The sequence below is a fragment of the Dryobates pubescens genome, chromosome 14 (assembly GCF_014839835.1).
Source record: "Dryobates pubescens isolate bDryPub1 chromosome 14, bDryPub1.pri, whole genome shotgun sequence".
Taxonomy (NCBI): Eukaryota; Metazoa; Chordata; class Aves; order Piciformes; family Picidae; genus Dryobates; species Dryobates pubescens.
The window spans coordinates 20,743,464-20,765,519 of NC_071625.1; the positions used below are offsets into that span (position 1 = coordinate 20,743,464).

At 37.3% G+C, this 22,056-nt stretch overlaps 1 protein-coding gene across 1 annotated transcript in view; it reads right to left on the bottom strand.

The window, feature by feature from the left end:
* EFR3A (EFR3 homolog A) overlaps positions 1-22,056 on the bottom strand; it is a 42,186-nt gene that overhangs the window by 9,441 nt on the left and 10,689 nt on the right. Inside the window, exons 5-17 of the mRNA XM_054167124.1 lie at positions 16,206-16,327; positions 15,335-15,484; positions 12,979-13,116; positions 10,199-10,277; positions 9,268-9,403; positions 7,995-8,159; positions 7,419-7,533; positions 6,873-6,924; positions 4,758-4,930; positions 4,253-4,328; positions 2,946-3,107; positions 1,637-1,768; positions 1,091-1,158 (exon numbers count right to left, since the gene is read on the bottom strand). Coding sequence (XP_054023099.1) covers positions 1,091-1,158; positions 1,637-1,768; positions 2,946-3,107; positions 4,253-4,328; positions 4,758-4,930; positions 6,873-6,924; positions 7,419-7,533; positions 7,995-8,159; positions 9,268-9,403; positions 10,199-10,277; positions 12,979-13,116; positions 15,335-15,484; positions 16,206-16,327 — 1,568 coding nt within the window. The remainder of the gene's footprint in view (positions 1-1,090; positions 1,159-1,636; positions 1,769-2,945; positions 3,108-4,252; positions 4,329-4,757; positions 4,931-6,872; positions 6,925-7,418; positions 7,534-7,994; positions 8,160-9,267; positions 9,404-10,198; positions 10,278-12,978; positions 13,117-15,334; positions 15,485-16,205; positions 16,328-22,056) is intronic.

Sequence of the window (22,056 nt, forward strand, 5' to 3'; positions counted from 1 at the left end):
TGAAATTATTATCACTAGAGATTTGTTCATTAAGTAAAATATTTTTTCACAGTCTTCAAAGAACCAGAAAGGGTCAGTGGCAATGATTTGATGGAAATAAAACTTGCTTGTTTTTTTTTGTTTAGGAATGAATATACTCCCCCAAATTAGTCCACTGAATATTTCTGCCATGTTTTAAACTACTTTAATACTTCTTGTTTATCTGAAATACATTCCTCACCTGTTTTGCTACACCTTGAGAGAATAGTCTCTGTTAAATAGAAAAAAACTACAGAGTAGTATTTGCCACCTAGCAGCAATGTGCCCTTGCAGCAAAAAGGACACAGGGTATCCTGGGCTGCATTATGAGTACTGCCAGCAAGTCAAGGGAGGAGATCCTTCCCCTCTACTCAGCACTACTAAGGCCATACCTTGAGTAGCGTGTAAAGGGCTAGGCCCCCCAGGACACAAGAAACATGGAGTTAGGGAGTCCAACAAAGGGCCACTAAGGTGGATTATGAGACTGAGGCATCTCTCTAATGAAGAAAGACAGAGAGCTGGGATGGTTCAGCATGGAGAAAAGAAGGTGATTCTTACCAGAGTGTATAACTACCTTAAGGGAGGGTGTGAAAAGACAATAGAGCCATACTATTTTCAGAGATGCCCAGTGACAGGACCAGAAGTAATGGGCACAAACTGAAATACAAAAGTTTGTTTGAACCTCTTTTTTTCGCTGTCAGGGTCACTAAGTTCTGGCACAGATCGCCCAGAGTGTTTGTGGAGATGTTCCAAAGACATCCGGATGCATCTGCTTGAACAGAGAAGTTGCACCAATGATGTCCAGAGGTCCCTCCCAACCTCACTCACTCTGATTCAGTGACAATGCATTTTGCTGTGTTCACACTTACACCAAGCACCATATTGTGCAGATAAAAGTGCCTCTGACTACAACTAAAAAAACTCAGAATATCATATACGCTTTTAACATTTGGTTTTCTTCTGCTTATTCTGTGCATTATTAAAGCTCTACATTATTTTTCACAAATGAAACTACCTTAAGGATCTGCAATTTTTAATAGTAAAATAGGTACTTCACTGTTCATCTACTTACTTGCATTTGTCTTTAAAAATTGTTTCTGGTAAAAAATAAGATGCTTCCAGACTTCTAGTTTCAATCACCTGAAAAGAAACAAGACAAACTGATTAGTTTCATTGCTATTTTCTCCAAGGACTAAGCTGTTTAATGAAGCTCTACTGTAGCAGATTAACAATCCTTCACTAACATCTACCTCATTGCAAGTAAAGCCTTTAGAATTTCTTTTGACCAGATAAAGATTGTGGCACACAGCTTTCAGACTAAAAATCTGTTTCTCAAGGTCTTGTGCACATCAGTACTGTTTTACTGAAATCAGTGAGGCTATACATTACATATGGCACCATAAACAAAATAAAAATGCTATACCTTGAGAGAAGATTGTTCTGTGCATAATTTTAAGAGTCACCAAGTAATGCCACCAGTGACTGAAGACAAAGAGCAATATTAGTGGACATAAGCACAGAAGACTAACATCAACCAACCACTTGACAGAAGTTACTTACCCATTTTACAACAGAGTGCATACTATTCTAAATTACTTGAATTACATAACTGTGATACCTTGCTGACATGCTGACAAAAGGCAGGAACTGCAATCATCTGACTCAGAAAGTTTAGATAGGCTGCCACCAATGCCATGACACCACAACGGTTAAACATTGGCAGATTGTCCTCATTGATGATGGCGACGTCCTGAAATATAAAGGATAGCATTACACATCCCAAAGTTAACAGGTTGTCCCAGATACATAGAAGTCAACGTTATGAGCAGTAATACAAGCTGACAGATAGTCATTATCTGTTACTTCGCATTTAATAGTTCTTATGTTCAAATTCTAGTCTTCCAGCACACTCCTGAATTAAGTTTATATTGATCAGAAGTTAAGAGAGCTTGAGGGATTCAACCTCTATGAAGAGAAGCAAATCTACTCAACTCAAACTTCTGCTTCTCAGGTAGAAGTCAATGACTGGTAGTCTTTTGTCCTTACTGCCTGCAGATCATAACATTTTTTCAGGAAAAATATAAATAGCATTTGAATAATAAAAAACCACTTTAGAGTCAAAGATACTCTACCACAAAAAGAATTATTTAATGCTTATTAGCACTTCTGTGTTGATTCAGAATGTATTATTTTTGCTTTATTAAAGCTCCTTTTCATCAAGAACTTGGTTCAGTAACGCATTTTAAAACTAAAGACTCACTCTGCATTTCAGAGGTTTCATAACGCAGGTGCACACTAAAGAATGAGGCTAGGGGCAGAGTGAACCGGGAACAGAGGACACAACTCCCTCAAATTTCCACAGCACATGCTAGCACTGTATTTTTTTGAATGCTTTTATTTCAACACAGATCCTCCTACTAAGTTAAGCAGTTTCACTGAGGACTACAAGCAAGCATGAAATAATGTTTGATCCTGTAAAGGAAATGTTAAGGCATGAAGCCTGTCAACACACTGTTAAAATTTTACTCCAAGATGAGATTAAATAGCCTGGTTTGACTAGTATTTCCAACACCAGTTAACCAAAAGCTTGCTTCCAAGGTGTGGACAATGCATGCATTTTATATAGAACAATGCTGTAAGATGACAAGTTGTAGGAATACCTTGTTAATCCACTAATGAATGTCTCAGTTATTCTAGGGAATGTCTCAACAAATTTCCCTATCTGTTCTTTTCTGAAGAGAGCATACTGTAGAGGTTTCTAAGAAAAATGTTTAGTTGAAGCTTCCCTATGAAGTACCTAAAAAGTGCACTGAATGCTGCAATTTCTAGTTTGAAAATCAATACGCAAACAAAGAGTAGGTATGCGTATTTCCAACCACAAATATAAACTGCCAAGCAAGGAATCCAATAGGGACTTAGATTGATACCTGCAGAGCAACAGCTAATCGAATGAGGTCAATAACCACTTCTTCATTGGCTAGTTCAATTGTGGTAAGAGCTAGAGATGTAAACAGTAGTTCAAAGTTTTTTTGGACATTGTCTTCTTCTTTACAGCCTAAGTAGATGTGCCTGTACAACTGCTGACCATGCTATGAAAAAACAAAGACAGAAAATTAGCATTAAAATCATAGCACGATAAAGGTTAGAAAAAATACTTAAAGGTCCTATATTTGAACTCCCTATTCCAAGCAGGGACAGCTTTGATAATAGACCATTTTGGATAAAGAAAACCCAATCTATGTATACACATACCTATGCAGACAAGTACATGATTAATCAAGAAGAGCACTAGTTTTTAACAAGTTTCTTCATAAATACAATACAGTTCTATTTCATGTTGAGGTGTACAGACATGATACAGAAGATTGCACATTCCTACTGAAGTATTCAGAAAAAATAAGTGTCTTTTTATGAAAAGGAGGATAAAAAATAAAAAGTGTATCTTGAACCACTCTCAAGAATGTTCAAGTAATGGAGAAGGTTTAAGGATTATCCTTCTGAAGACATCAAATTTTTCACTAAGCAAGTCTTGAACAGCAAACCAACAAAAAATTCTGGAGGGTGTTTCAGGAGATGAGAAAGGCTTATGTGCAGAAAGAGGCTGCAGCTGTAGTGAAGAACATAGGTTAACTAATGAAAGACTCTCAGCTTCCAGAGTGACTTTCTTTGTAACACTGTGCTTAACCAATCTTTTGTAAAGAAACTATTATCTCAACGCCAGAAAAAGAAAACCACACAGAAAGACAGAATGAGAAGCAGGTTTTGCATGCAACACACAACTCAGTACCACCCCAGCATTCTTAATCTGTAGAGGATACAGGTCTGCATCAGATGACAGATAATTTTCAAAGTAAGGACTAATAGTTTATCTCTGGAAGTACTAGGTCAGCTTTATAAGGAGAAAATACCCCTCATTTTTAACATCTACTTTTGAAGCAAAGCATAAATATTGGCCTTTTTAATATTTCTGAAAGCAAATATATAGTTGTTTAAATATATATTTTATTTAGGAAAAAGGAAAGAGCTATTAAAACACAGAAGCTATTACAAAATAAAATGTTAGCTGCTTAAAGACAGTATATTTGGAAAAGTAATGAACTGATCCACCTCACTACTAAAGAATTGCACTTAGAAAATTTGTTGCAAAAACAGTAATAGAACAAAAGCAATGCATCTGATTCAGTTATTCTATCTTCCTTTTAGACAGAGAAGTTAACTTTTTCAAATATATTACCTTTTTCATGAAGCTCACATCTTGCCTTGAAATTTTGTCTCGTTTTATCTTTAGATCAGAAACATCTGGTATTATTCTACAAAGGAAACAAAAGTGTCCTTTTAGCAAAAAGAAGTTGAAAGGGAAGATGATGTAAAATATAAGAACTACTCGAATCTTAGAAGTAATTTCCACTTTAATTACACCCATGTTTAACAATAACATTCATATTTCAGTTGAAGAGGAAGAACCATGCACAGAACTATGACAAGCCCTTTTTTTTCTAATCTACATGAAATACCATATTCTATTTTCCACAGTTAAACCAGCAAGCATTAGGAACAATCATTTAAGGCACCATGCATAGAGGCTTATCTGTGAAACTCTTGTCATCAATAGTGAGAACTGTGCATTTATCTAAACAGTGCATTAACATTTCACATTTGGAAAAATACTTAAAAATCAAGTTCTTATTCAGATATTAAACTAAAATTTCAAGCAGACCAAAGTCAACAAAAGGAACTACCGTATCCCTCGGAGCTTGGCTCTGTTGTCATGCCGGTCAATGAGATTATGGAGTATTTCTAAGACCAGCTGCCTTAGCTCAGAGTCTTCCATGAGTGAAGGAGACAATAATGGGTCCAGAAATGGTGGAGGAAGTGCATTAGATATTGTTGTTGCTTTGTATCCCGAAGTCACCTGTAAATTGTTGGAAGTAAAATTAATGTGTGTCATTATTGCACCTTAAGAATTACTTGCAGTTGTCATTCACCTTTTAGTGGGCTTGCTTTGGCATCTGAAAGGTGGATTCAGTCTGAAGTATCAAGTTTTGAAGATTCATAATCTCATTATGAATTTGGAAAGACTTTAAAACTCACATTCAAATGACCTCTCTCATCTGTTTTAAAGTGGTATTTCTCAGGATGGTTCCTGTACTAAACTCACCCCCCAAAAGAGGTATTATTTAGGATTTTATTTTTTTTTTAAACAGGCTGTGAAAAGTTGCAGAGTATAAAATGAAGATGATTTTTGAGGTTGTTTTTTTTGTGTGGCTTGTTTGGGTGAGGGTTTTTTCCCAGTTTTAATTTTTTTTCATCACTTGTTTTTCTTTTTTCTCAGTTTTGTGAGGTTACATGAAGGTCTCTAATCTATCACTCCGAAAGTGGAAAATTGCTAATATTACAAGCAGTAAGGCTGCAAATAAAAGTGCATACTTTGAACAAAGTGCCAAATTTTAATTGTCTGTATAACATTAAGTGGTCTGCCTGTCTGTATGCATGACAGCAGACTAATTATGTTATGAAGTATTATTGTTTTGTAAAGAATACATGATATACAATGCTCAGCTCAGTAGACAGAAAAGGCAGCGTTCAGTAGTTTCTAGCTCTTCGCTATGTACGCAGATTAAACCTGGTATGCCACAACAAAAGCCTTGCTCTGAACACAATTTTCTCCTACATTTCTCCCCAATATCTATCCATGTCTGGGTAACTGATTAAAAATCAAAACATTCCCTTCCACATCTTTGTGCCAGGATGGGATTTTACTTCCATATTCTAAAAGAGGTTCTGAAAAACAGAAGTCAGTGTCTAACATGTTGAATTGCTTCCACATGCATTATTTGAACCTTTTAATGCATACAACAGGCTATGCAGCACTCCCAAAAAACTAGAAAAATTCCTCCTGACTTCAATGGAAACTCTTAAGATTGGTGAGATGAATGTGGTCAGGAACAGTGAGGCATAGTTGAGTCTATCCTTAATGAAGACAACATGCAAAATGACCGCCTGCAGCCCTTTCTAACTTGTTTTCTCTCCTTCAGCTGTAACTGAAACTCAGCTCTTTTGCAAGACAGAATATAGGCTTTCATATTCTGACAAATGAATAACAGTTTAACTGATTTGCCTAAAACCACCCTGACATTTCATGTCAAAGCTGGGAAAGATAGTAATTTTGCAGGAAAGCATTCCTCTGCTTTAGTCATCAAATCATTCTTTACGGTATTTTTGCCGCTTCAGTCACTAAACATTTTTTGGCTTCTGAAACAAAATAGGCCAGGATTCTACAGGCAAGAGCCTCTTTTCCCACCCACTGCTGATCCTTATCACAATGTATTTCCAGAAATAGTCTTTGAAGTTCTACAGTTGAAAAATGTATTTGTGACAAAACATTTAATCATACCTTACAAGAAAATTGGGAAATACCAGGAAGGTAAGAACAAAGCTGCCTAAGGCTCCAAGGGCTTGGAGACATGCATGAATTCCTTGAGTTTTAAAAATATTACCCACTCCACTAATTGCAGTTTCTGTGGAGTCACAGACAAAAGTGATTTCACTTTGATGTTGCCAGCGTTGCTGGCAGAACTAGTCAAATCAGCCTACTCTATGATGTTCTTTTGGATCTGCAGTTCCAATTATAACTGATATTCACTGAGGGGCTCTAAGAGATGGAGGAATATTTCTTGAGCTGCTTGTATCCTAAGTTGGGAAAGCGCTGTCATCATTTACCCAGCAGAACTTCAGATTTATGTAATATGCAGTTATGCCTAATTCCATAAACCAGACTTACAATACTACACTTAAATCTCTACATGTAAACATGAAAGTGAAACATTGTGTGTTGGTAACTTCAAATGACTTACCATAAGCAAAGATCTCAGCAACATGATTTGAATCCTCCTAGTTCCCATATCACTACAATTGGAAAAAAGATGAAAATTAGTTTGCTGCATATGTTTGCTAAATAAATAGGGAAAATCTAAATCCAAAAATTCACTGGGATTTCTGCAGTTTGATTCTTAATTTGAAGTCAGCTTGTACAGGACAAATCAAAACCAAAATCATTTGGAATTCCTGCAGATATTTAAAATGTAGCCCTAGTTGAATTTCCCTCATTCACAAAGCACACATAAAAGAAGTTACAGAATTAACCATCATTAAGCAGATAATTTCATATGTGGGGAGAAGAAACGTTTTAGTGAAGAATAAGTTGCATTCCAATCAGTTATCATTAACAAGTCTGAAGATTGATTTCACACTGCTGACCCTGATTAAGATTGCATAGTATGTAATACAGCCCCCAATGAGGGGGAATTTGGATTTCACTTTTCTTAATGTTTTTCACTTCTTATCAGGATTATAAAATCTAATTATTTTATTAGAAATTAAAAAATGTAGGCTATACAAACCCAAGGTGACTGGTATCCAATGATTGTGAAGTTGTCCCCAAAACAGGCACTTTTCCCATAATGAACATCATAATCTCTGATCTCTGGTAATCTGGAAGATTGCTGCCAAAAAATCCTAAATAAAAAAAAGTAAATTAAATCACTGACAAAAACAGAGAGCAATTTCCTGAACTGGGGGGAACCTTAGGGAATTAGAGAGACTCAGGACCTGGACAGGGCCAGGAGTGAGGGCAGCTGTGCCCTCCTCACACCCATGAAAGCAGCACCTGGGGAACACTGGAGGTCACTTTGTGAGCAGGAAGGAAGTGTAGTTCTGCCAAATCTGACCAGGGAACAATGGTAACCACCCAGCTGGTGGCCATGTCCTCTCTAAGATCTGCACCCACCATGACTAATGCAGCTGCCCAGATAGAGATCTGGTGGGAACATGCAGCCACCCAGGTGTCAAGCTGTGTGATGTGTCCTGTTCTTACATCAGTACAGCACAGCAACAGTAAGCACACCCATGGGAGCTGTGTTCAGGTAAAGGGAGAAGCAGGGACATGTAAGTGAGCCTATGTCACTGCCATTACTCACCAATTGTTTGAATAATAGCATTCTGGACAATCCTCTCATCACTCTCCTTGGAGCTTGTGCTGAAAGTGGCACTTCCTGCTGAGCTGCGCCTATCACTCAGCTCAAAGTCAACACTGATGCGCAAGTGCTTCAACAAGGTATTAAAAACCTCCAGAACTGTTGGGCCTGGAAACAACATGTACCAATGAATGCAACAGGTAAAGATCTCAAGAAAATAAGAAATGACCTTCCAACCCCTTTTCAGCATGAATCAGATTAAGCTTACAAGAAAAGGTGAAATTCACTGTTTAAAGGGATATGGCCTAGGGATAAACTTTCGAAGTGTGCCTACACCTTGGTATTTTAGAAATTATTTTTGACTCAGGAAATGCCATCAGGCATACAGGTTGCACTAGGTTTGGCAGAGCTGGAGTTAACTTTCTCCCTAGCAGACTGGGTGGTGCTGTCTTCTGGATTTGTGACTAAAATATTGCTGACAACACACCAGTGGTTTTGGCTGTTGCTGAACAATGCCAGCAAGTGTTAAGGTTTTTCTTCTGTCCAAATAGAGAGTAGGTGGGAGTGTGCAAGATGCTGGAAGGAGACACAGGCTGGGCCAGCTGCCCCAAATTGACCAAAGGGCTATTCCTCTCACAGCAGCTGTATCACATAGTGCGATTACTCTTTGTCATTTTGTAGAGTCACACGCAGTTCTCTCAGATTTGTGACTTCTTACCAAACAGAAACTCCTGCCTTCCACAAAGTTGAAAAAATTAATAGATATATTTTTACAATACACAGGAAAACAGTCAAAAGACTAAGTAAGTATGCACCTGTAAACCAAGTAAGAATTAGAGCATTTTTATCTGGGGGTTGGTCTCTTCTCCCAGGCAACCAGCACCAGAAAAGAGGACACAGTCTCAAGCTGTGCCAGGGGAGGTTTAGGCTGGATGTTAGGAAGAAGCTCTTCATAGAAAGAGAGATTGGCCATTGGAATGGGCTGCCCAGGGAGGTGGTGGAGTCACCATCACTGGAGGTGTTCAAGAGGGGATTGGACATAGCACTTGGTGCCATGGTTTAGTTGATTAGATGGTGTCGGGTGATAGGTTGGACTTGATGATCTCAAAGGTCTTTCCCAACCTGGTTAATTCTATTCTATTCTAACAAAGGAGAAAAAAGTAATCATTACAAAGCTTTCTCAAAATATATGCTTTAGTCTGAAAATAAAGCAAAAATGAGTGCCATTCTTCAAACCTATCCTTTGACCTGATGCCTTTAATTTAAAACAACTTACCTATTGATCCTTTAGCTGCTATTGCAACTGCTTCCAAAAGAACCTGAATAATGCCAGCACGAACGCGTGGTGAGTCCCTTTTGCGAACATCAAGGTGTCCAAGAATTTCTTGTATTACATGATGGGAGTATTGTGCCTATTAAAAAAACCCCAAAGAAACAGAAAGAAAAGTTTCATCTGTGAGTTCAGTAAGAGTAACTCATACATCATTCAGCTATAGTCATGACCATGTTCCTATTCCGCAACATTCTTACTCATGAACCTGTCTAAACTTCAATCAATTCATGATTAAATATGAATTAAAATAGCTAACTATCATGACAGATGAAGTCACAGAGGTCAATCCATCCCAGTTTACAAAAGCTTACAGTATTAAAATATCCAGGAACATCTTTTGGGTGTCTGTCACAGACACAAACAAACCAACAATCAAATTTTGATCATGTTTACAACAGACAATACAGCTTGTAACTGATTAGAAAAAAAAATCAATCAACATAACACATTTACATGTGAAATTGGTTCCTTCAGTTGTAAAAGCAGTACAGCTGTACTGGCATGAAGAAATGACCAATTTAAAGTGAGATTTATATATCAAGCACAGTGTCAGATCAGCATGCCTACCCTGCTCCTTCCTCTGTAGTGTGCCGAAGGACTTCCATACTACTATCCATTGAGAATACTTTAACAACTTTTTTTTTCCCCTTCTACAAGTGTGTATTAAGTGAATGTAAATTAGAAAACTTCAAAAACCATGATTAGGTTAAGTGAAAGGTTTAAAGACTAAGACAAAGGAGTTTGTGAAAGGCATCTTCTGGATTCTTTGATTCCATCTACCACCTATAATTATCATGGTGAGGTGAGCATTTAACCCCATCTCATGTGCTTGAAACATGTACACAAGGAAAACTAACCCTGGAGAAAATCCTACCTGTATAGAATACATGATGATTTTGAAGCAGGAAACAGCAAATTCATTGGGATCCCAAAGCCTGTGATGGTCTAAATGCCTGTAACAAAAAATGAAGAGATACTGAATGGCAACTTGCTGTTTTGTCAAAATTCACCTCATAGGGATTTTCTCCATACATAAAGCTTCTAAACAATGACTTGCTACCTAGAGCAGAAAAGTAAATCTTCTGAAAAAGGATTTGGTTTTAGGTAGCGATAACAAAACATTTAATATTTTCATAGATTTTTACTCTAAATAGGATGAAGAATTTGTTTTGAATCTAGAGCTATGAAGCAATTAAGGCTGAATGTTACATCCAGAACAGAGATTTTAGGAACTCTTTTCTTTTTCACAGGAGTTTCATAATATTTACAGAAAACAAACAAACAAAAAGAGCTACTCTTTGTATATATGCCCCTTCATCACTCTGAAGTACTTTCTGCAAGAAATATCAGAATCAAAATGATAAATGGATCATTTTGTCTTTTACTAGGATAGGAATCACCAACAATAAACATCAGCTTACAGCAAAGACAAGAAATTCTGCTTAAGTACTATGCTGAAATCTATCAAAATAGCACACATCAAGTTTTCCAGAAAGGATATCCAAGTATTTGAAAAACTTGACAAAAATAAATGCATTTTTAATTCTAGAAGACAGAAAAAAAAATTATTTGGGATGCCTTTTAATTGGAATGATTTCAGTTTAAAAAAGCCACAGCTGCAAACAAAAAAAACCCAAACAAAACCTCAAAAAATCTGCCCTTTCCTACATAATCTAAATATGCCTCAAATACCATACTTGAAAGCATACAGGTAAAAGCAGTCAGTATTCTGCAAAGGACAAAATAAAAAAGACACAAAAAAAAAGGACAAGAATGACTGGATTATTTAACTAACTTTGCCTAGAATCTGGAGGTCTCAATTAACTCACTGGCCAGCTGCTATCAGTCTAGTGACTCAGCTGAGTACACTGTGCTCCTTCAAGGTTGATTAAACCTGCTGGCATAAAACTACCCTCTCTCCTGTGCCCTAAATTATTTTGCAGTCCATTGCAGAGCTAAGAAAACACACTGCAGTTTTGACATGTTACATATCTTTAACAGAAATTGCTACAGGAAAGAATTTTAAAGTGTCATTTGAAGTGCCAAGAGTATAGCACATTTGCACTACCAAATATTAAGCTGGACTACCTGTTAGGGATAGCTGCCTTTCTAGCGCACATTCCAAACAGAAAGAAATTTACCTCTTTAAATCCTTCAAAGCTTAGTGGCTCATACCACATTTATTGAGGTCTTCTTTCTTCCAAATATCATTCTAGTATAGTCCATTATTTTTTGTAGATGATAGCTTATTTTAGCTAACCTGTTTAGCTTTTGTCTCATCAAATATAAATGCATACTCCCCAGTATCTTCTCCTGGTTGGAACTGATCCTTTAGTATTTCAGGGAAGCACATGCGCTGTTACCCTTGATGGTTCTCTTTACATGCCCCAAAGATCCATTCAGCCAGAGTGAAAAAAACTTGATAGCTGCAGTTAACCACAAAGAACTTTCCTCTCAAAATAGACACACAATTTTCCTCTTCCAAAAAGGCAAGATATTAGCTGCTTCAGGTAGTTGAACCAATGGCAAGAATCCATTTGTGTTGTTTAGTAGGTCAACATACACTCTAGCCCCAGGTATTTTGGAGGACTGAGAAACATTTTTTAATGAAACACTCAACTTTGCAACAGTTAGACTCCTACCAGACTGGTACAATAGGTATACATGGTTAAGTAAGATAATAGCACAGTTCCTTGCATTTAATGCTTCTGGGTATAAAACAAGGTGCTCCCAAATTTTTCTGTTCTCAATATCTACCCTAATTTCTTTTTGCATGTCTGTTCATACTTAGCAGTTTGAAAATGGCTTTTGGCAGCTTGAAAGCCTTTCAATCTATGAATGGAATACTCGAGACTTTGTGGAAAGAACTAGGCCATTCACATGACAGCTTGGTATCTTGAAAATCTACAATAGGAAAAGCCAGGGTTTGCAAGCAGTATCACTGAATCTAGAGCTTCCTGCAAAGGTTGCTTCTGAGAACATGGCTAATTTGCAGACACTAGCAGGGGTGAGAAAAGTAGATTTAAGTGATCTCCACCTTTTTTTTCACATCACGTTTTAAGAAGCAACTAGGGCAATGTAGAGAACTGAAAAACACTGAACTTTATAGTTAATTACATAGAGTTCTAATTTGTACTGTAAGCACTCGCGCATCATGTGCATACTGCGTGCACATCTACCCTTCACAACCGAATGAGCTGTAAAAGATATTCCTCAAAGAATATGAAAACATGTCTTGGAAGAAAACTGCAAGAAAGAGAAATCTCAGTTTTTTACATTAATCCAGACACAGTATTCCTTTGTGCTACTTGTATTTCATTTGGCTGGTCTCTTCACTGACTGCAACAGTCACTTCTGGGACATTAGTATCTTGAACAAGCAGCTCCATTTTCAAAAGAAAGGCCAGCTGAGGCATCAACCTATCTAAATCATTACAACGCACTTCTAAAATTGGTACAACGTGACACACATTTCTCCGTAAGTACCTTCAAGCTAACAGATAGGCAACAAGGTGAGATAAAAAGAGGGGCAATTTTTTGAAGAAACATGAATAAAATCTTTTGGGTTGTAAAGGAGGAATGAATTTATGCAACATAATTAGAGGATGAAATAACAAAAACCTTTAAGATGAGACCTTCCATGAATTTAACTTACGCGAACACTGGTCTGACAGCATTATTCATATTTCCATAGGTTGCTCGCCCTAAGAGTTCCCTGAAACAATTCTCAGCCAGCAGAGCAGGATTTTCTTCTTTCTCTCCTCCTGTAGGAGAGGATGGAGGGCCTATTCTGCTGAAATAAGACAAAACCACATTGATGTTACTAATGATTAATATTTGTTTTCCTTACTATACGCCACCCTTGGCTTTACCACAAGTCATGCTCTCGAGCTAGGCCATAATTCTATCTCAAATATGCATCACACTAGAATTCTGAATAAAATATTTCACTCTCACCCAGCAGGAGTATAGATCAGCATCTGCCCACTTACTGCTAGCTGCTCTACGAGTAATTATTTATATGGCAAAAGCAATGGCTGTTAATACAGATTTAACTTGTTACCCACTGCATGTTGATCCACTGCACAAAGGCCATGACATCATGCAAAAAGTTAGCGAGTGTCATTTTTTTTTTCAGACTAATGATCTCGTTCACCTGCCCATACTAAAGCCCACCACTGAATTCGTACTGTGTGGGTGAGTGTTAAATAAAACTCCAATACTTCTGTACAAACAGATGGCTTGCAAGTTGAAAAAAAAAAATCTGACTGAACTAACTGGAACATTATCACCCACACAGGTACCTCCAGCTAAGAGTGTGTACAAGTTAGTCACCTTCTAACTACCAGCCTCCCGACGTTACTATGGAAAGCACAGTATAATAGCATAATAGTAACTGTAACATCTGCATCAGTACATACAAATCTCTTAATTTTTAATCTCAGTTAAAATATAATACTTCATCAATCTCATTTTTGTCACATAGTATTCTTTACCTCTATGGTACCACTGGGCAACTGGATTTCCATAACAGTAACACAATACGTTATTAAAATCTTGTAAAGGAAAACAACCCAAACACCTTTCACATTTGGAAATATGCTTTTAAGATGTAAATACTGAGGTCAGTTTCCCTGTACTTTATTTATAAAAGTGGCCCTTGCTGAGTGTTTTTTTTTCCATTAAAGGCATTGCTCTGAAAGAAATACAGTAACTGATCTTCTGACTGAAGAAATAACAACAACAAAAACATATTAACTTCATTTTATATGGAGATTTTGATTTATGACTTACTAAATCTTGCAGTGCAAAGTTAATGTTTTATAGTAATGGCCAAGTTCTGTAAAGTTCAAATATTCTAACTTTCTAGTTTTCCTTCTCTCCTGGTAACTGGGAATTAGGATGACTATTTAACATCGACATGGTACAAAAAGAGAGTAAGAATGTTGAATTAAAGACAGAATCCCAACACAAGAGAAGGAAAACTGAAGAAAACACTCACTGTTTTGGACAAACTAAAACTTACTGGGGCCTGAATTCAACCACCAAGCTTTGACAGGAATAGCCTGTCCTCACCTTGGAATAACCAAATATCAGCAGCTGCACTGCAAACAGTGAAAGGTAAAGCCTTTCTACAAGTTTCCAGTTTCCCATATTCATGTTTTGTGTTTTGTTTTTCTGTTTTGTTTGGGTCTTTTTTCAATTTTTTTTTTTGTTGTTGTTGTTTTGGGGGACTTCTGCTATTTTTTTCTTTGCCCAAAGTCATCTCCTTTTCAGCACAGAAGAGACCTGAATTACTAAAAAAAATTAAAGGCATTTTATATGTATTTCTAAATTGAAGTGCTTGAGGCATTGTGCCATTAAGCTTTTACTAATATTTCAGCTGACCCGTTGAGAGGTGGGAGATTGAGGAAAAAAAACAGTATTTCAACCTAAGGTGCAATATTACTAATTGAGAAGCATTGTACTTATAGATGGCAAACTTTTTTTTGCACAAAACACATTATAGACACTTAAACAGGGATTCTGTCATCTACATTAGCATTATGCAACTGCGCATTAGATTTGTTGCCAACTGCAGTACACCAGAACCTTAATTATACTTTCAGTTCTGCTGTGCAAGGTTGTGCATTAAATATCTGTTAAAGTGTTCACTAAGAGCATTTGCTTTAGTTAATGTTCATTCTTCAGCATCATAAAACCTTAGCTTTAAAGCCCTATAAAGTCAAATACTGAAATGCCACAAGTCAAATTAACATGCTAACATCATAGTTGCAATATCTTCTGATAGTAAAATATGTTCCCGTGCTTTAAGATTCTTGCAATCACAGAATGGTTTCAGTTGGAAGGGACCTTAAAGAACATCTAGTTCCAACCAACCCTGCCAAGGACAGGCACATCTTCCACTAATCAGGTTGCTCAAAGTCCTACCCCAAATGTCTTTGATCTAAAAGTTGCAACATAAACACCCTGTTGCCTCTGGTAACATCAGTGACCAGAAATAAAAATACCTGTCAATATCATCAATTTTTTGCATATTAAACAGCAAAGATGGTACTATCTTGTCCATGTGCTGAGGTTCCCATATAGTTGCTCGAAGTTCATCATTAACCGTTTTTCGCACCACTCCCTGAATGCCCCTGATTCCAGCAATTCGGATCCTAAGGAAAGAGAAAAGATCCTTCAAATTGCAAGCTTTTAAGAAAAATGCAGCTAACAACAATTCAAAGAGCTGAATCGATGTTCAGCTCACAGATTTTTCACAGCTGCCCAAACAATTTAATGCATAGATACAGAAAAAGATGAGTTCAACAGAAACGTAAATAATACAACGTGAAAAACCTTAAGTTTTCTGAGGTGCTCAGGAGTTAAGTCCTGATTGACAACAACTATAAAGAACACATCACTAGGGGGAGCTGAAGTAAAAAACTTGTGGTGCTTGCATTATGTAAAAATTTGGAGTATTAATTCATGAAGGCATTTCAGTTTCACACAAAGTATCATACTGCAGACATCAGGAGAATTCAATTTTAATGAGCAATTCTCAAATAGTGTAGAGCCAAAATATGCTTTTGCTATTCACAAGGGTAGCCCCATTAATTTCTCAAATGAGTTACAGAATTCAAATACATTTACAGCAACAAGTAATGCCTTTCTGGAAAGAATCCATGCAATCTGGCAGGTAAAATTCCACTTAAATATTCTAGGAGGTCTAGTTACCTAAGATTTGCAATATTTGGTCCTATTTAAAAAAGTCAAGGCTTTCATTTTCTTCCTATGGAATGAACTACTCCACTAAACAGCCTTAAAAAAAGCTGTGTTACAGACTACATTAATGTGTTAAAAACAGTTTTCTGTAATAGAGAAAACAATGGCACTTACTCAGTCTGTATTTCTGGATCGTGGTCACATGAATGGCACATGGCACTGAATCGAGACACAAAGAAGTCATAGCGTCTGTGATATGATGGTGTGTCTTCTTCTATGTTGGCAAATTTGACAAACTGGCAAAATGAAATACATTTAAAAAAAACCCTTTTGATACTGATTTCTCCCAAATGAGTAACGAGTACTAAGCTTTAGAGTGGCAAAAATACTTAACTTCAGAGAAGAAAAGCTTAAATTGGAGACCTTTTCTCAAAATTAGAGCCTTTCCACTAGAACTTCATCAGATCATTATGAAAGGTTGAAACACACTATGCAATATGGAAACACTGAACATTTCAACAAGTGTAATCAACTCATAGAATTATTTAGGTTGGAGAAAATCTTTGAGATTGTCTCGACCAGCCATTAACCTAACACTGTCAAGTCCACCATTAAACTATGTTCCTAAGTACCACACCTACACACCTTTGAAATACCTCAAGGGACAGTGACTCAATCACTCCTCTGAGCAGACTGTTCCACAGATTGGTAATCTTGTCAGTAAAGAAATATTTCCTAATATCCAATCTAAAAGTCCTCTGGCACAACCTGAGGCCATTTCCTCTCACCCTATTGCTTGTTTCTTTGCTACAACCTGCTTTCAGGTAGCTGGTTAAGCATTCAAATGTTACACTCTCACTAGAAGGTTCACTGAGAACAACATTCTGATTCACCAAAATTCCTGAAAGGAGGTTGTAGAGAGGTAGGCACTGGTCTCTTCTCACAAGTGACAGACCAAGAGGGAACAGCCTCAAGCTGCCCCAGGGGAGTTTAGACTGGACATTAGGAAAACACTTTTCATGGAACAGGTTGTCAGGCACTGGAATGGGCTGTCCAGGGAGGTGGTTGAATTGCCATCCCTGGACATGTTTAAAAGTCATGTGGATCTGGTGCTTGGGGACATGGTGTAGTGACAGACTTGGAGTGGGCAAAATGGCTGGACTTGATCATCTCAGAAGTCCTTTCAGCCTGGATGATTCTATGATTTAAGGGAAATAAACTTGGAGGCACCCTATCAGTTCTGTCTGTCTTTACAAGAAGGAAAAAGTAGAAGTCAGGGCATTAGAATGCAGTTGACTTTAATTTCAGTCACATAAAGATACCCAGAAAAAAAACTAACAACAATCCAATTTGCAAACATCTATGAACTAATGAAGGAGTAAGTAACAGTCAACATGGATTTGTCAAGAACAAATCACATCCATGCAGCCTAAATTATTCCTAGGACAAAGAAATATTTATTTTTTTTTAATCCAGATGAGGCAGCACCTGTCATCCTTTAACTTCAGTGATGCTGTTGACAAAAAAATAGACAAAATTGTCAAAGGGAAGCTAGAAATACACTGTCAAAATAACACTCTTCATAAGACAGATGCAAAAGGGCTTGGAAAAAACATAGAAACACTTGTAAATCATCAAACTAAAATAATGTATTGACTGAGCTGAAGGGGCTTGTCAGGAATACAGAAGTATTTGAGTTTCATGAAGCACAGACTTGGATGACAGAATGGGCTCATCAAATTTGCAAAGAGCACTAGGCTGGCCAGAGCTGTAGGCATTCTTTATGCCTGATTCTTGACAAACTGGAAATAGGACCCAAAATACCAAGGAAGCAATTTGTCAGTGACAAATGCAAAATATAATTTTAGGACAGCTATACAAATACAAGCCAGACACAGCTAAATGCAGAAAAGAAACTTTGGATTACAATAAGCTGCACATTTAACACCAGTCAATGCTGTTTTACTGGTATGAAAAACAAAATATATTATGATACATCCGTATCACCCAGGACATCCACAAAGAAATTTTGCAATCAAATTGGCACTAAAGCTCTTAGATGAAGTACTGTGTCCAGCTAAAGCATCAGAGCTGAAGATGGTGATTAATTGATACAGTCTTTCAATTATTCAAGGGAGGAACAAAGCTTTAAACACACCCCTGTTATAAAAGACTGAAAGACATTACATTATCTAGTCTAGAGTTGCCTAAAAGGTATTTATCTTACAAGGTACAGAATGCAGCTATAAAAAGAAAATAAATAAATGGTTTTCTTTGTTGGTAATTGAAAAAGCAATAATGGGCTTACACTGAAGCAAAGCTACCTAAGTTAGACATTATAAAACCTTTCTATTCTAAAGGGTGCAGACTGCCTGAAGACATTCTGGATTCTCTGTCACCAGCAGTTTTAAGAACAGACTACAGAGAGAAGGAAAAAAAGGTAAGAGAAAGGTTGAACATTGGCCAATTCTGCCCCAAGGCAGACAAATGTCCCATTAAGATCCCTCCACCTTTTGCCACCCAGTTTCTTCTCACCAGCTGCTAAGCACAGGCTGAAGCATCTCTTGTACACTTACTGAGATGCAGAATTTACTTTTATCAGCAGGTCATCCACATACATCTAGACAAGCCCAAAGTACTTCACTTACAGCACACTGATGTGTGCAAGTTTTGAGGTAGCTTTGCAAGCTGAAAGTGGAAGCTTTGCATTTCAGAAAAACACCAACACTTTTCCCTACTCTTTTTCTTTTATGTTTTGCTTTTTTTGTTTGTTTTGTTGTGGTTTGTTTTGGGTTTTTTTCCCTGTTTTATCTAGAACACTTATCCCTTTGTGGTGGTTTGGCCCTGGCCTGGAGGCCAGATGCCCACCAAAGCCGCTCTATCACTCCCCCTCTTAAGTGAACAGGGGAAGAAGGGGAAAAAAAATAATATAACAGAAGTCAGGAATAGGACAGGAGCAATTTTAGTAACACTAATAAGCAAACAGCAATAGACCACATGGAAGCAAAAAGCAGAGAGAGATATGTCAGTCTCTACTTCCCATCATCAGGACAGTGGTCAGTCTTGGGAAGCAGGGCTCTCTAAGCTTGGTGGCTCCTTGGGAGGATAAACGCCATGGACAAATCCCCACACTTGCTTCTTTCACTTCATTCTTATACCTAGGCTAACATCATATGGTATGGAATAATTCTTTGGCCAGTCTGAGTCAGCTGGCTCAGCCGTGTGCCCTCCCAAGATTTTGCCCACCCCTCAATGTACTCTTGGGGCAGGGAAATACTGAAAGGACACAGCCTGGATACTGGATTCGACAGTAGCCAAAACACTGCTGTATTATGAACTACTGCTGCAAAAAACCCACAGCACTAGAAAGATGCTGCGAGGAGAATTAACTCCAGCTCAGTCCAACCCAATACACCCTTTCAACTGCACTACCAGTTGACTCACTCACTGAAACCTACAGACACAGCTGAAAATGTTACAGTCTGTGAAACTGTATTCTCAGCCAGTACTGAAAATGGAGCAAAATTGTGCAAGACCAGTTACATGTCTTTCTATAGTCAGGTGATACAAAAGTGAGAAACAACCAAAACCCAATTCTGTATTGTTTACTGCCAGAGTCTGAAGGATAATTCGCTAACAGCAACCATAATTTTTTCAGCACAGCAAGTTATTAAAATGATAATTTCTCTCCCAAAAGCCCCTGGAAATGCTTTAAGTGTCTAATGTCTTACTGGTTTGTTTCACAGAATTGTCAGTTACAAAACAGAAACAGATTTCCCAAAGATTTTTCAAGAGGAGAATCTAATTAGTCCTTAGAATGTCATAAAATCCAGGGGTGGAGAAAAACCACAACACAACAAAACATTAGGAGCATTTTTCAGACATTCAGATGTCCAAGCCTACAACTGATTCACCACCAAACTTCAAAGCATATATAAGAATTGAAGCAAAAAGTTTAAAGAACACAAACCACTATGTGAGCAGCCACAAGAACATTAACTCACCTCTCATTTCATATTAGCATATTTAATATTAACTAAAATACAACATTATTTGATTAACAGGATCTGTCAAAAAAGAAAACTTTATATACCTTGAATAACTATTTTGCTAAATGGAAATTTACTGTACCAATACATTGCTTAAGAATAGAATAGAATTGAATAAACCAGGTTGGAAGAGACTTTCAAGATCATCGTGTCCAACCTATTATCCAACCCACCTAATCAACTAAACCACACAACCAAGCACCCTATCAAGTCTCCTCCTAAACATCTCCAATGACGGTGACTCCACCACCTCCCCGGCAGTCCACTTGAATGGGCAATCACTCTCTCTGTGTAGAATTTCTTCCTAACCTCCAGCCTAAACCTCCCCTGGCTTTCTAAGAATAAATGACGAACTTAAGTGACGACAGTGTCAATGTCTTTCTCCGGATGTTTCTGCTGCACCACAATGGAGCTTTGTGGCAGGGAAGCAAGTACCTGGAAGTTATACCTCTCTAAGTGGCACAAATGGCATGAATGTTCAGAAAGGTTAATTTTATTTTTTTTTTTTATTTCCTCATGTGTAGAAAAAAAGCAATTTCATCCACTGAACATACAGTATTTCTGAGGCATATTGCAGGATTAGTACTCACATGACTGAACATTTAGGCCACAGGAAAGCCAACTGTGACTACACTCTTTTGAGCTGCTCCGTCCTTCGGTGAAGTATACAATTCTACTTAATTATAGAGTTTTTTCCCCTTGTGTAGCAGTGGTGCTCTTAAGCTCTTCTTGTTCTCAATAAATATTTTATCCTAAGCACCTAAGATGTTTTCAAGAATGCTTGAAATACAAAAGTTATTAAATCTACAAAAGGACAAAACACTTATCAAAGTCCAAGCACTTGCCTGAGATACATTTACAAAGCTTTTATAGTTGTAAACATGTCATTTAGTCATAGCAAATGCTTGCAATCACCTACTGGTAATTTACAGCACTTTTACCAGGGCAAACATCTTCTATATTTGTACATTGCAGAAAGTATAAAACCAGAAATTACATTGATAATATCTTATTATTTTGAAAACAGTAAAATTCAGTCAGTATAAAAGCACACAAATCTATCATGAAATAAGGGAACATATTATCTGTTCAGAAGATGTTTGTTCCAGAATGAGTCAAGAAAGTTGGCTCACATTTCCAAAAAGAGAGAGAGAGGTTGTGTGAGTCCAGTAAGTAAATAATGCAAATTCTCAAATTAAACTCCTAAGGACATATTTTCTTACCTGTCTTATCACTTTTAGATGGCCAGTAGAGTAAAAAAATAAATTATACTTTTTAATGTATGCTGGATGTCTTTAAAGGTCAGTGTTTTGCAGAAACCTGGCATCATATTTATGTTTGAGTTATGTTGTTGAAAATATCTCCCCATAATAAAAAAAAAGAAGAGCAGCAAGAACAGCATTTTTATTTTTTTTCCCCCATCTGAGCTCTCCAGTCTGGTGTTACACAGCCTGCAATGGTCTCAAGTTGCAGATGGGGGGGAAAGGAGGTGCTGATAGTTACCGCCTTTTATAGATAAAGCTACTGTATTTCCTTGTTATTGAAACTATCATGTTTGTAGGACATAATGTTTTCATATATAAGACTTCTATAAAACTACACAGTACAGCATTAATGAGAAGTGTGTGAATTCGTTTATGTATTTCACCAAGCGTGCAAAAAAGACAGACAAAACAGAAACTTTCAAACACTGGATGGCTGCATTAACTTCACAAAGTATTAAAAAGACCACAATAATTAATAAAAAATAAGGTGGTCTGCAATAGAAATCAGTGATTTAGTTATTAATAGTTACAGTCACTGACAGTTCTTATTTTGAGTTTTACTGGAAAGGAATGGGTACCTTCCCATGCTATTTTATTTCATGCCACTTGCTCAAGGTGAGGAGAAAGTTCTTCACTGAGAGAGTCATTCGCCATTGGAATGTGCTGCCCAGGGAGGTGGTGGAGTCACCATGCCTGGAGGTATTCAAGAGG